Raw genomic sequence first — 13,546 nt, forward strand, 5'->3', positions numbered from 1 at the left:
AAGCCTTAAGAAACAGTCTCATTTTCACAGACCATTTCAATATGAGCAACGCAGCTATGGTCAAGAGAATTAACATGAAAAACTAAAAAGCACACGCTAAGAAATGGTATTCACACAATAGCTCACTGCAGCTAAGCTAACCATGTCAAAAAGTTTTTCTATGTGTTTATGTCATTTTAAGAACTTCCTCATGATGGAGCCAACTGTATTGAATTGTTCTGCACAAGTTCTGAGCTTAATGGGACCATAGAAGTGCAGTATGATCCCTATATTATCTATAGATTTTTCTAAAAAATTAAAATTATTTCTTATTTAATTTTATGCACAGTTACATTTTACATAGCTGTTTCTACTCACTGTTTAAAAAAATACAATAAAACCACTGTAAGTTGACCGTTGCCCTAGTATTATTATTTAGGAGAGCAGAAAAGTGTTTTACGGACATCTCAAAACAGGTCAATATCACAAAGGCATAACTATTACAAAAGAAAAGCCTTAGTCTTCAACAAAAACAGCGATTTTTTGTATGCATTTGATTTAGAAGGGGCAAAACAAACCTGACCTGTGGCAATTTAGATTGTGAACTACAATTACAGATACAACCCGATGAGTAGACAACACGTAGACTGCATGGCATGAGAAGAAAGAATGTCTCTCCACAGCAGCTTGCATAAGGAAGTGTAAATTCTAGAGACAGAGGCAGAGCTAACTGCTTTAGTGCCATAAGATGATGGGATGCTACACATTTATTTATGGGTGAGTCTGCAGTGATATGTTATGGACTGTCACCACTAAGTGATATGGAGTGCACTTGTCTAGAAAGACCTACTGTGGGTTGGGACAAAAAGAATAGTGTCATAAATGATTACTTAGCCGCAGATGACTATTAGAGTGAAAACACCATATTGATATCAAAATGGTACTGACGTGAATCCAAGGGGGTTTTGTGAAGAGTCTAGATGGGAGTTTTAAAAGTGACTAGTGTTAGGAACTGGCTGGGACAATTTTATTGACAAATTCTAAACTGAAACAAGCTGTTGCATGCAGAGAAATTTAATGGAATTTCTTTGCAATTTTAGATAGCAAAGTTTTGGAATTTAAAACAGAGCAAGGTTGCTCTCTAGGAGTGTAAATTTGTTCAACTACTGGATTTTAGGCATGACAGAGTAACTCATCTTTGAAAGAAGCAGATAAAGGACTTAAACATAGATTGCCTTCAGTTTGGAAAACCCTGGGACAGTTGCGTACCCCAATAGCAAATCATCATGCGTGTCTCCCTGTTCAGCTCCTGAAAATCTACTCAAAACCACCACTCAGAACAACAGGCAGAGCAAATCATGGCATTTTTTGTGACTCACGTGATGAGCTCCTTTTTGAGATCTCTTGAATGGAGCTTGGGTTTAGGACTTGGTATGGAGACATCCCCTGGATACTTCTTTTCCTCCATGTTTTCTGGAGAGCTCACTGGATCTTTCTGAAATATTAGATGAGAATGTGACAAAAAGTTTCTTTCTTCAAAGCCTCCCAAATATGCAACAAATAACTTACTGTGACAAGAGAACCTCTTGGAAAATATTAATAAGAAAAAAGTCTTAAGAAATAAAGTTTAGTACCTCATAATTTCAGATTTTCATTGGTAGACTTTTGAAAATGTTGTGCAAGTATTTTTAAAAGCAGATGCTGGATTAAGTCATACATAAGCAAAATTTTGTTTAGATTTATAAAATGGTGATAAAGGCAAAAGAAAAATACAAGGAGAAAAGAAAGTTGTCGTTGAATATATAGAACCAAAACAGACTTTGGCAAGTATGCTCTTGTTTTTTTCTGTGCAAGTACATCACTAAGTTTTGTATACAGTTGAAGTGAGTCCTATTGTACTGTGAATTCGTAAATTGCAAGCGTAAATTAAAACTCCCCTATTTTATGTAAACATATATAAATACAAAGCTTTTCATGTCTGTAGATTGGAATGGCTATTCAAAGAGCAGATACTTGTTGACATAAAAGTGATAAGAACAAACTGATTTGGAATTTTCTTAGTAGCAGACTGCTAAGGGTAATTCTTGATTTCTACTGTTCGTAGGTTAAAATTATCACTGCTACAGTGCTGTCTAATGGTTGGTATGGACCATGAGCATTCAATCCCTCAAGAAGGAGTTTGGAAATTTGGAGTCCTGAAAGGAAATTTATTTTTGCTTTCAAAAAAATCTGCTTTAATTGCTCAGAAATAGCTTGGTTTATACTGTTTTGAGAACTAATTATTATTTTTATGAAATGTAAGTATTTCCTTTCTGGAGGAATGCTTTGTGGATATTGTATCATTCAAGAATTATCCAAAGCCCATAGCATCAATTATCGAATCTTAGTTAATCCCTTCTGGGACTTCATGTTGGTTTTGTGACTCTGTTCCAGTACTTATGTAGGTATCACCCAGAGATTGCTGTCCGTAGGAGCAGAAACTGCTGCCTGTGGTTGAGAGGAGAAGCCCCCAGCTCCTGCTAAACTTACAGGGCTGGTGCCATAGATACTCTAAGCTTGTGCAGCTGACGAACATGCCAGGACAGAGGGTCAGGAATGTCTGCAGAGCTGTTAATGCAGAGCAGAGGGCTGAGGAGAATCTGGACTGAAAATGGAGATTCTGCCTAACGGACTTGTAAGCTCTGCAGGGGTGTTTCTTCTGATAAAGCTTCCATATGGTCCTCAATTCTGGCAGCTCATCTTTGCCTATTTGGAGACTCGATCCTCAATATGACTTCCTTCTGTTTTCTGGTGTTGGCTACCTACTGTCTTCTGAAACTCACACAACACATACATATAGAGACCATGCCATATTATTGTTATATCAATTACTACCGATTTTTGCAACCACATTTGTGGGGTTATTTTGTTTCGGAATAATCTAATCTGCTACAAATATGGAAATAAAAAATACGTATATACATCTTTTCTAAACACACTTTTATAGAGATTATCAATTAATTAATTTAAATGAAAAAGCCCTGATCTATTTCAGGCTTTTAGAATTTTATTTGTAAAGGAAAATCAGATAAGGAATAATACAGAAAATTAAAAACAATGAAAGATGGTGCTAAGATGTTAGTACAGAAATAATAACGAGTTGAAAGTCCTCCAAACATGGAAACTAAAATGCTAAAAACCAAAAGTGAAAAAAAAAATGGGTGTCAGTTTTGCTCAAGATTCAAGATACGTCAAAGGCTTTTTTCCACCATTGAGTTAAATCCTGGTTCCAGTGGCATGAGGGGTTGTTTTTGCCACTGGATCCACAGAATGGGGATTTGAGTTCCTGTTTCTCTGTTCACAAGTTCTGACAAACCTTTTTTCTATACACATAAATTGCAGGGTCCTAGAGAGATCAGCAGCAGTGTAAGTCACTGTATCTAAAGTGCCAAAAGGAAACAAAATAGTAACCCTTTGTTGCCAGCTGAAAGGGATTAGATGTCAAAATAACTTTAAAAAACACAGGTAAAATGGTTTACACCCAACAGAATGGAGGTTGAAGAAGTCTTTCTTCTCTAACAACTACTCTATCAGGCTACATCTGTATCGCTGAGTGGAGGACCAATGCTGTGTCTCTAAAAATTTAGTGCATGTCTTGCCTGGACCCTAACTATGTATCAAAACCAGGCACTCATCAGCCTCTTCCATTTCTTGTCAATGGTACAGCTGAGAGGAACCTGGAGCATAGGGTGGTGAAAAGACTGCTCTGGCTCTCCACTGGGATGCCGAGATGTGTGATGTACCTCAGGATGCACCTGCAGCAAACAAGGGTAGCCATCCCTTTTTGTGCTGCAAGGTATATTAATAGATTAATATGTATGTGCTCATATGAAGGATATCTCTTGATCTTTTGCTAGTGATGGACCAGAAACTTGTGTGTGTATGAGATATTCATCATGTCAGTCTCTGACACTTGCTGCACAGAGAAGACTGATCGAGAATTATGTATATCAATGCATGCAAATATGCTACAGTATTGTAGTTCACAGCTTCATTTAATAATGTTTCACTGAATCACTTAACAAAAATAAGATTGTAAGGTGAAGTTTGCCATGAATATATTTACAGCCACCAGTATAACTGATAGTAAAGGGCTTAGAATTGTAGTATTTTCATTTTCCGTCTTTGAAATAATTCATTTCTTTTCAAATTTTAATTGTAAACTTCCTGAATTGACTTATTAAAATTTGGTTGTTGTTTTTTTTTTAAACCAATAGTTATGCACACATATACATACACAAACAGCTACAATTTCATAGTAACTGGTCTTTCAAAAAAGAAAGAATCTAGTAAGGACCAAAGTAGGAAAACAGTTTATTTCCTAGTTGACATCCCTTAGTATATTTCCTAGGAATGAGTGAGACATATAGAGATTTAAACAGGGGATTTCTTCAGCATTGAGTTAACAGCTTGTGCAGCTCTTGGTATTATTCAAGCAGTATGAAATTGTTAGATGTAAAAAAGCTGCAAAAGGAAGACAGTGCAAAGGGAATGTAGGGAAAGGAATAATTAAACTGTGACTTTCTACAAACTTGAATCAGTATACATGGCCCAAAAGGGGTTGCATCTGTCTGAAAGGACTAGGCTGGACCTAAAGACTAAATTTTTTTTGTCCTCTACTGAATGTAGAGCTTCATGTCTTTCTTGGCTTGCATGCTTCTCTAGGAATTTAACTTTAGAGGGAGAGATAACGCTTTGGAAAAACACCATTATCACTTCCCACCTTTTGGTCTATTAGGTGATGATCATCACAGATAGTCAAGTCCAACCATATGTACTTTTCTTCCTTTCCCATTTGAATGGAATTAAAATGAAATGACATTAAAATTCTGAAGAACTCCAGACTAAAATAAAAATCAGAACCAGCCCAATTGGTCTGAAACTACTATTTTCTGCAAAAAGCATGTGTGTATTCATGCGTGTACACTACAGAAAGAAAGCAAGCAATGAAACTCCATTAATGTACAGATGGAAGTTTATATTGATTTCAGCAAAGACCAGAACATAATGGTAACATGAATAACAGATAATAGCATCTGGCACTTTTAACATTTTTAAGCCCTGAAATCTTTGGAGAAGTGACAGTTGAACTAACTGACAGCTCTAGTTATTTCTCAGCACTTTCCTTTTGGAGAGATTTTGAGCTTTTTCCAAATTCAGATTTTTCTTTTTTCTAAGGGGGCATCTGGACAGGCTATTTTTCTGAGAGAGAGAGAGACAATATTTTCTGGAAATTACCACCAAAATTAAGCAACTGTTGTGCATATGAAGCAGATAACAATGAATTAGAAATAGATATAATCAGTCATTTTCTTTGCATGAGGAAAACTGCCGGTCTTCGGTTTTGAAAAGAGAGCCTCTGACCCTGAGATCACTGGACATGTCAACACTCCCCGGGATAGCAAAAGCTCACAGAAAAGGTTTAGTGTCTGATCATTGATCAGGGATGAACTGCAGAGTGTCAAAGCACTGAGTGTCAAAACAAAGGGCAAGGTTGCCTGAACACAGACATTTATGTCCTGTCAGGTAGCTTGCCGATGCCTGCAGCTCCCTGTGCCAGTAAGGGACAGGGAAACAGCCAGCCACCCATTACAGTCTTCTGAAAGTCAAGCAGGGACTAGAGGGGATGTGGAGGTGCTCCTGACACGGCTCTTTCACTGAGCTGCAGTGGCAGCAGGAAGGAGGAGTAGCAAGACAAGGTCCCCTGCCAAGTCTGTGACACCAATTGATCCCCTGCAGCAAAGCATTCTATCAAAGCTGGATGTACTTGCTCAATATGTGGCATGAATGGGGAAGAGCGTGAACCCTCAGCTTACTGCCTTGTGTTAAACTCACTCCACAGGCCTGATGTAGGGATCATGGTCTCATTGCTGAGGTAAGGAGAGTCATCAGCCCACAGAGGTGACTGCAAAGGGCTCTTCAAGACAACTCAGACTCCAGGAAATGATTCTCCATCGTTCAAGCTGTTTCAGAAGTCACATTATGACAGACGTGTCAGCAGTGCTGCCAGATGTTTTTCTTCACACAACTGAATTATCTTTTATTTCCAGGTATTTTTTTAATTGGTGGCCTGGATCTCCTAACCTCAGTCCTAAATAAATTTACACCTGTCTGTGTTTTCTTGAAGTGCTGGTTTTGAACAAAAGATCATTTTGTAATAAACATAATGTAAAAATGCTATTATTTGATATATAAAACCAAATAAAGTATTTGAAACTGCATAAAATATCCCGTTTGGGACATCCTTTAGTCTGTTTCAGAAAGCTATCACTTATTAATTAATTACTATGATTTTATCTAATTAGCCCTTAAAGGTGCTGGTGGTCCCTTCTTGATTTAAGGAAAATACAAGCAATCCATTTTCTGACAGCCAGGCTCAACAGAAAAAAATAAACCCAAACTCACCAGCAAAGCAGAGGAATAAGAAAGAAAGGCAAAAGGAGACTATGCTGCCTTGTTGCCAAGATAAGATAAACAGACATGAAAGAATGAAACAGAAACAAAACCCAAACCAGCACAACTATCAAGTTCAAAGTAGCAGTCTAGAAGATTAGACATGAAAGTTAGAAATTTGCTAAATAAAAGTATTTGCTGAAATTTTAGTTGCTCTTCTTTGTTCCTGGAACTGCATTTTCAAATTTGGGCTTTTACATTTCCTAGGATAGGTTGAAAAGCGAAGACACTTTACATACTCATCTAGTTTTCTATGTTGTTTATCAGATACAAAACATCTCAACTGGTGGAAATCATGTACTTATCCTCCTGTGTTATTTTTTATAATCAAGAGCCTCAAAAATTCCTAACTATTTTGAATATCTGAATTTGTGCTTTCAGACTGTTTTCTGGACCACTGGACTCACTTAGTGAAATCTAAGACTCACTGGCAGAGATTTCTTGAAATATGTTACATGTAAAATAAAAATTTTTCCACTGAAATAATATTGTAGGCATGGTTCTAAGCATGTGTTTAAATACTTAGATAATAAATTATCTACAATTAGAAAGAGTTGATGTGGAAAAATTACTTTTTGTTTCAGCATGTAAAAAGATATCTTGGTTTGGGTTTTCTTCAGTTTTGGGGTTTTTTTTTTTGTTTTTTTTCTTTTTCCCCTAGGCCATTTGGGTGTATGTGCTACAAAACTGAGCCATCAGGAAAAAAAATTAAAACTCAGTTTCTGTTGATGGATACCTTTGATTTCCTGATCTTAGAGACTAATAGGCATTCACAAGTAGGCTCTGAGAGCAAATTTTTTCAAAGTGAGTAGTGATTTTTTATGTCATATCCAAGATGGATTTAAAGCCAGCTCAATGTTCACAAACTTCTACCTGTGGAAACTGATTCCCTTTAAAATGCACTAGACTGGTCATCCCAAAGACCATCATATGGCCACTCATCCAAGGGAAAAAGTCATCCAGAAACAGATAAAAATACCTCTTTTTCTTCTTCTTTCCTGCCATGGGTCTTGCTGTAGTTGATTGGTGTATCCCAGCCTTCCTGTTCACAAAGAGCCTGGTAGAAGGCTGCATTTACCAGGATGCTGCTTGTTTTGAAAGGAGAAGAGGAAGGAGTGGGAAGCACTGTGCTGGAAGAAGTGAGAGGCATAACTTTGTCTTGGCTTCGGTTCTTTTTCATGCTCAAATCCAGAGTACCATTTTCATCCACTTCTATCTCAGCTCCCTGACATGCAACAGGAAACAGAGACATGTTCAGACACGGACATGGTGAGGCTGCAACATAACCATGTGGTGCTTTTAAAGGATAAATATAAATGTATGCTTTTATTTAAATTTATCTGAATCTAAAACCAGCTTTTCGATTTATTTCAGTTAATGTCCAACTCTTAGGCAGACTTAAGCGTAGCTTCAGTAATGATATCTGTGCATCTCAGCTTAAACATAGCAAGTAGAATTTAAATAAGATGCCTCTTAACCATAACCTATACACCCTAAATCTAGTTTTATTTAAAAAAAGTTTAGCTTTAAATCTTCTTGATCTTTTCACTCTTACAGAGAACTATGACCCCAATTCACAGTTAAAAGCATTAATGCATTGTTTAGGTCACCAACAGCAATACTATTATGTATCCTCCCTTCCCCCCACACCACAGAAACATTACATCTGCAGCATGGGGGAGAGAAGGAGGGGGAAAGAAATATGCCTAAAAGTAGAACAGTAGGAAAAATTTTCACTAGGGTTTTGTACATCACTCAAAATAACATAATGCTTTAATCACTTTTTTCCTAGGCCACTAAGGCACAGGTCTGTACTGAGACCACTAGACTGGGAGCTATAAAATGATCTTTAGGAGGTTCTCCCTGATGGCGACCTTAAGCACAAGCTGCCAAAGCCTTTACTACCTGGGAAGTACATCAAAAAGCAGCCTTTGATTACAAGGGTGTGTGCAGTTAGGGGAGAGACTCAACTGCTCTTTCCAGTTTGGGAGAAGATCTCAGAGGAGCTCCTGCTTAGCTGTACAAGAAGGACAATGGAAAGAAAGCTCATTGTTCTGCCTCACCCTCTCTGACCACAGAAAAAGACTGTAAACTAGTCTTCTTGGAATGATGAAGAGCTCCTGGAAGTGCAACTTACTGATGAAAGCTACCAAAATTTCATGTTGACATACTGTGTATATAAGAATGAACATAAGACTAGTCCTTGCTATTCCCAGTAATTACTGAAGTTGAGTATGGCAAGAGGTGAAAGGTGGCTCTGGAGGAGCACTTGGTAGACTAGTTGCCCTGAATAAGGTAGAAATCATTAGGACTGTAGAGGACTAATGTCATAGATCTGCAATGTAAAATGCTGTAATTAGCATTGCTATGTGTCTTTTTGTTATTGTCATCACTACTGTTTTTTATTTGCAACATAGCAAAGCTCAAATACAACTTGAAAATTTGGGGCTAGGTATGTTAGGTGCTGTTTAACTGGAGGAGACAGTTGTATAAATCCAGATTGGAACTTGCTACCTTGAGTAGTGTAAAAGTAAACCACTAGCATAAGTCATTAACCTAGACTCTCTGTTGGAAATGGAAAAGAGGCATGTATGTCCAGGACACAAATTTTCCCGTCATTATTAAACCTCTTCCTTAGGGAGAGATTAGACACTGGCACAAAAGGTCACTTTCTTTTTTCCCATGAACGGTTGCTGGAGCTTGGAGATTAGTCAACTATTTAATAGCTAAAGATAGGGCAGTGAAAATTCTCCTTGCTTGAAATCTTATAAACAGTTGTGGTGTAACTGGGAATTATTTTTGGGAATCCCTGTGCTGAAAGTGTGACATGGCCACCCTGGTTGGACTAAAAATACAAGCTTCCTTCATGCAGCCTTGTCTTCTACCACTGCCAGTGGTGATTCATTTAAAGGTAAAACGTGCCTGATGAAATCTTTTTAATCAGAAGGGAAATGTTGGTAGAAAATGAAAATTTAGGGCCCAACAATCTCTCCTTACCCAGACAGCTTGACTCCATTTTATATCCATGGGTCTAAGACAGATGCCCACCTAGACTAAAGCACTACCAAGCCATCTGCTTGTCCCCCATTCAGAAACTCAGGCATCTCTTGTTTGCGTCTCCTGCATAGCAAAGTTCACATTTTCAATCATACGGCTTAAAGAAAGAGATGTTTTATTATATTTATGGGAAGTAAACACACTTCTAATATGTTCATACTAAGACGCTTTGGTTATATCTTTCTACCCCTTTTTAGTAAATAGTTTAATCTCCTGTGATAGTTTTAAGCCCTGAATTTGACAGTGCAGCTTATCCTGGATAATAACTTAGTAACCACAACATCTTATGCCATCTGTATAATATCAAATACATTTTTATACCAGCATTAATAAACCTTAGTTACAAAAATCCAAGATATTAACCATATCAGTGCCAAGTACATACTCCAGGATCCGACAATATAGCTCTGCTATGATCGCCCCAGTGTTTTTTGGCTTCATAGTTGATATGTAACTATAGCAATGAAACAGAGCTACAGTAATCAAGTTTAATGGCCAATGTAAAGTAAAATGCTAAATATTGTAGTTGATGACATTTTTCATAATAAAAAAACTTGGGTTAAGTCTGCACAACCAACATTCTCATAAAATTCCAGACCTCTGTGACAGATGGCTTAGGAAAGGAAGCCATGTGACTGGGTTGCAGTAGTTTTATAGTGCAAACCCCATAAATAGTGCAGATTCTCTGTCACTGACAAAATATCAGCTACTCAGAGGGCAATAGAGACAACACAAAGGATGTAAAAGAATGAAGGTCCCCTCCTTGGTGAAACTAGACATCAAAAAATAACAGGAAAAGCTTCGTGTCTGGGAAACAGGTACCAGTAGCCACAACAAGGAGTTCTGGCTCATAAGCAGAACATTGACTAACATGGATATTTAAAGCTTTCTCAGCACTTTACTGAAATTCACATAGAAGTTGGGTTGTCCAACGTGTACGTAATTCTGATCAGGCAAGTCTGGGTTGTGTGTTTGTGAAGTAGCATACAGATGGGGTTTAAGTGAGCTCACAGATGCACACAACAATTAAATATAGTCATGGAAAAAATATCCCCTTTTACCCATTGCAGGATGGATCACAGGTTTACAACATGGCTTTTTATTCAGGGTAGTATAAAAGAGCTATCACTTTGCTGCCTTCATAGCAAACTCCAAATGGCAGAGCAAAATGATAGGATAGTCAGAGATACTGCTTCAGTTTTCATTCCTACTCTCATTCCACCCTCCTTTCAATATGTCTCCTTTGCTTGTTTTACCACGTTTATTTTTACATTATTTTTAAAATGGAACTAAAAAGACAAAAATGGCAAATGGCAAAAAACCCTAGAGCAGTGCTATGACATACTGACAGAAAATGGCACTTACTATGCTTAGCTCAGACTTGTAAAGGCTGTGTTCTCAGTGAAGGCAAGATCTTGTTACTGTTGACTCTACTGCATGTGTGAACAGGCCTATATTTATCCATTTAGCATGACATATTTAAAATATAGCTACCAAAACAATGTAAACTGTTCTGATTCTACCTTAAAAACATAAGTAAAATAAAGATGCCAATATATCTTATTATTTCCTAACTTACGTAAGTTTGAGGTTGTGTAAATCTTGGGAGTCTGATTTTGATGTTATTTACACTTAACGCTGGTGTAAAACAGAAAAAAAATCCACTGAAGCAACAATGAAAAATCAATGAGGGGTGAGAGGATACACACAATAGTTAAATTCAGGTTACTCCTTATCTACTCCCACATCAGTGACTGTGTAATCACCCCCACAAGTTTCACAAGCAGGTGTAAAAAAGGTTCCAGAATTAAAAAGGAGAGAAAAATGGCTGAAGTGTATTTTCTTTATTCCAGTATCTATTCAGTGAAAAGATAAAGTACAAGTAGCACTATACTAAGATTATATGTCTAAAATGAAGACTAATATAAATATGCTCCATCCCTGGCTGTGTTCAAGGCCAGGCTGGACAGAGCCTTGGGTGACATAGTTTAGTGAGAGGTGTCCCTGCCCATGGAAGGGGGGTTGGAACTAGATGATCCTAAGGTCCTTTCCAACCCTAACTATTCTATGATTCTGTGTAAACAAAAAATGGTCTCTAACTTCTTCAAGTTCTTTGTACTTCAACGTAAAACTTTTTCAGCCTCCCTTTTATTTTGTGACATATATATTGGAGAATATTTTTGAGTACATTACTAAGTCTTGTTCTTAGAACTGAACTACATCAACTAGAACAATAAAGGAAGTAGGGTTTTGTGGCAAATTACTCCTGCATTTTTTCATATGCTTTTGGTCTATCTGATCACTCACAACATTTAATACTCTGTAGTATGTCTCCAGTAATGATTACAAGTTAAGTTTTATCTCATATCTGGATCAGAAAGAGTGAATTATTGTGTCTTATTTCAAACCTGTGACCTTACAGAGATTGTACCATTACATATAATGGGGTTTATGCATTCTTTGGTCGGCATCAGCCATGTAACCTAATACTAAGTGAGTGCAAAGAAACATCATCATCAGTGATTCTGCATTTCCATTAGCAGTTCAGTCTAGTTTGGAAAGCTGGAAAGAGCTCTTCAGTTCTGGTATTTGGAGTAATTCTGAAACTAGTATCTTGCTGTGCATATGAATACTATTCTTAATACAACACCATCCAAAAGAGTACAGGTTCTTTTATGCCCAGCCAATAAATATACATGCACCTGAACCTCAGTTCTTCTGACTTATATTTAAGCAATTGAGCTCTTCAGCAGCAAATTAAAATACTAATTTGGGTCCAAAAAAAGAAAATTTATAACTACCCAGCAAAGTCTGAGACAAAAAATGAAGTCACATCTTCATCTCAGAGCAATTCACAAATTAAAAAAGGCTAGCCAAGAGTGTACTCGAGAAGCAGTATGCACAGCAGTATAACAGGATGGTACCTAGTGATACTCTTGGCTGATTTTTCATCCTGTATTTAGGCTTTAAGGTATTTGGAGTAAAGGACTGCCTGAAAAACGTGCTGAGTACTAACTACATTGTTGAAATAATTGACGTGATTATCACCATTATCAATATCCAAGAATGGAGAGATGACACACTTTTGTTGAAAACCAGAATCTGAACTTTAAATAATTTTAGCAAGTGTAATTTTTTTTTTTGTTGTTTTCTTTCAATGCATAGACTGCATATGCCATTTTGTCTAAACAGGTGGGAAAAACACCAAAACAGTCAACAAAATGTTTGGCAAGCACTAATGGTGAGGATACAGATAAACTGTATTGCTTGCAGCTATCTCTGTGAGACATGAATGTGGTGAGGGTTGTAAATAGGGAAGATCCCTGGATGTTACAATGATGTAGGCTCTTGCACTATGCTAGAAATTGCAGGCTAAGCTGTCAAGGGCAATCCTTCTCCTAACTTCAATGCAAGTTGAATCAAGCTACTAAACTGCAATCAGGAGTTAGGGGTACTGGTTGCATGAGAATTAGGGTGATCAGGATTATATTCAGGGGAACAGTTTACTCCAGTACCAGGTGAAGATTGAAAGGCTGATAATGTAAGATTAAAGTGGTTTTAATTATTTTTGAAAGTAGAATCATCAAGGTATCTGATGATGCTAGTATTTTGTATGCAGCTGATAGATAATTCATAGATAAAATTTAGGATCCATTTTAATGCTCATTTCAGAACAAATTTATTCTTTAGATTGCTTAATTTATAAATTCATAATTTTAATCTTGAGAGAGTTGGCAGCTCACCTTTGTAGTTTTGGAAGTTTTGCTTCCCAGTGGTATTATTAATGTGCAATCTATTTTCTCTATCCTTGCTACACTTCCCTTTCTTTTTTTGGCTTAAACTCTCCTTTTTGAACTGATACATAATGTATTTGAAAGTCCATCAAAGTAGTGAAATTTGGAACTGTGCTATAAAACCATACTTTTTCATCTAAGCATTATCTATATTTACAGAGAAGTAGTTAATATTTAAGGTAAAAAAACCAATTCTTACTAAAAAATTGACAGCACTGGAGGTC

The 13,546-nt window shown here is 37.0% G+C and overlaps 1 protein-coding gene across 6 annotated transcripts in view; it reads right to left on the reverse strand.

Moving 5' to 3' along the window:
* Positions 1-13,546, reverse strand: part of ST18 (ST18 C2H2C-type zinc finger transcription factor) — a 170,516-nt gene that overhangs the window by 17,852 nt on the left and 139,118 nt on the right. For all 6 annotated transcript variants that reach the window (XM_061343075.1, XM_061343076.1, XM_061343077.1 and 3 more), the window contains 2 exons: positions 7,451-7,696; positions 1,359-1,474 (listed from right to left, as the gene is read on the reverse strand). In XM_061343075.1, the coding sequence (XP_061199059.1) occupies positions 1,359-1,474; positions 7,451-7,696 (362 nt within the window). The remainder of the gene's footprint in view (positions 1-1,358; positions 1,475-7,450; positions 7,697-13,546) is intronic.

This window comes from Neopsephotus bourkii, unplaced genomic scaffold, assembly GCF_033783945.1.
Source record: "Neopsephotus bourkii isolate Nb327-2 ecotype Australia unplaced genomic scaffold, CSIRO-AGI_Nbou_v1 NB_1820, whole genome shotgun sequence".
NCBI lineage: Eukaryota > Metazoa > Chordata > Aves > Psittaciformes > Psittacidae > Neopsephotus > Neopsephotus bourkii.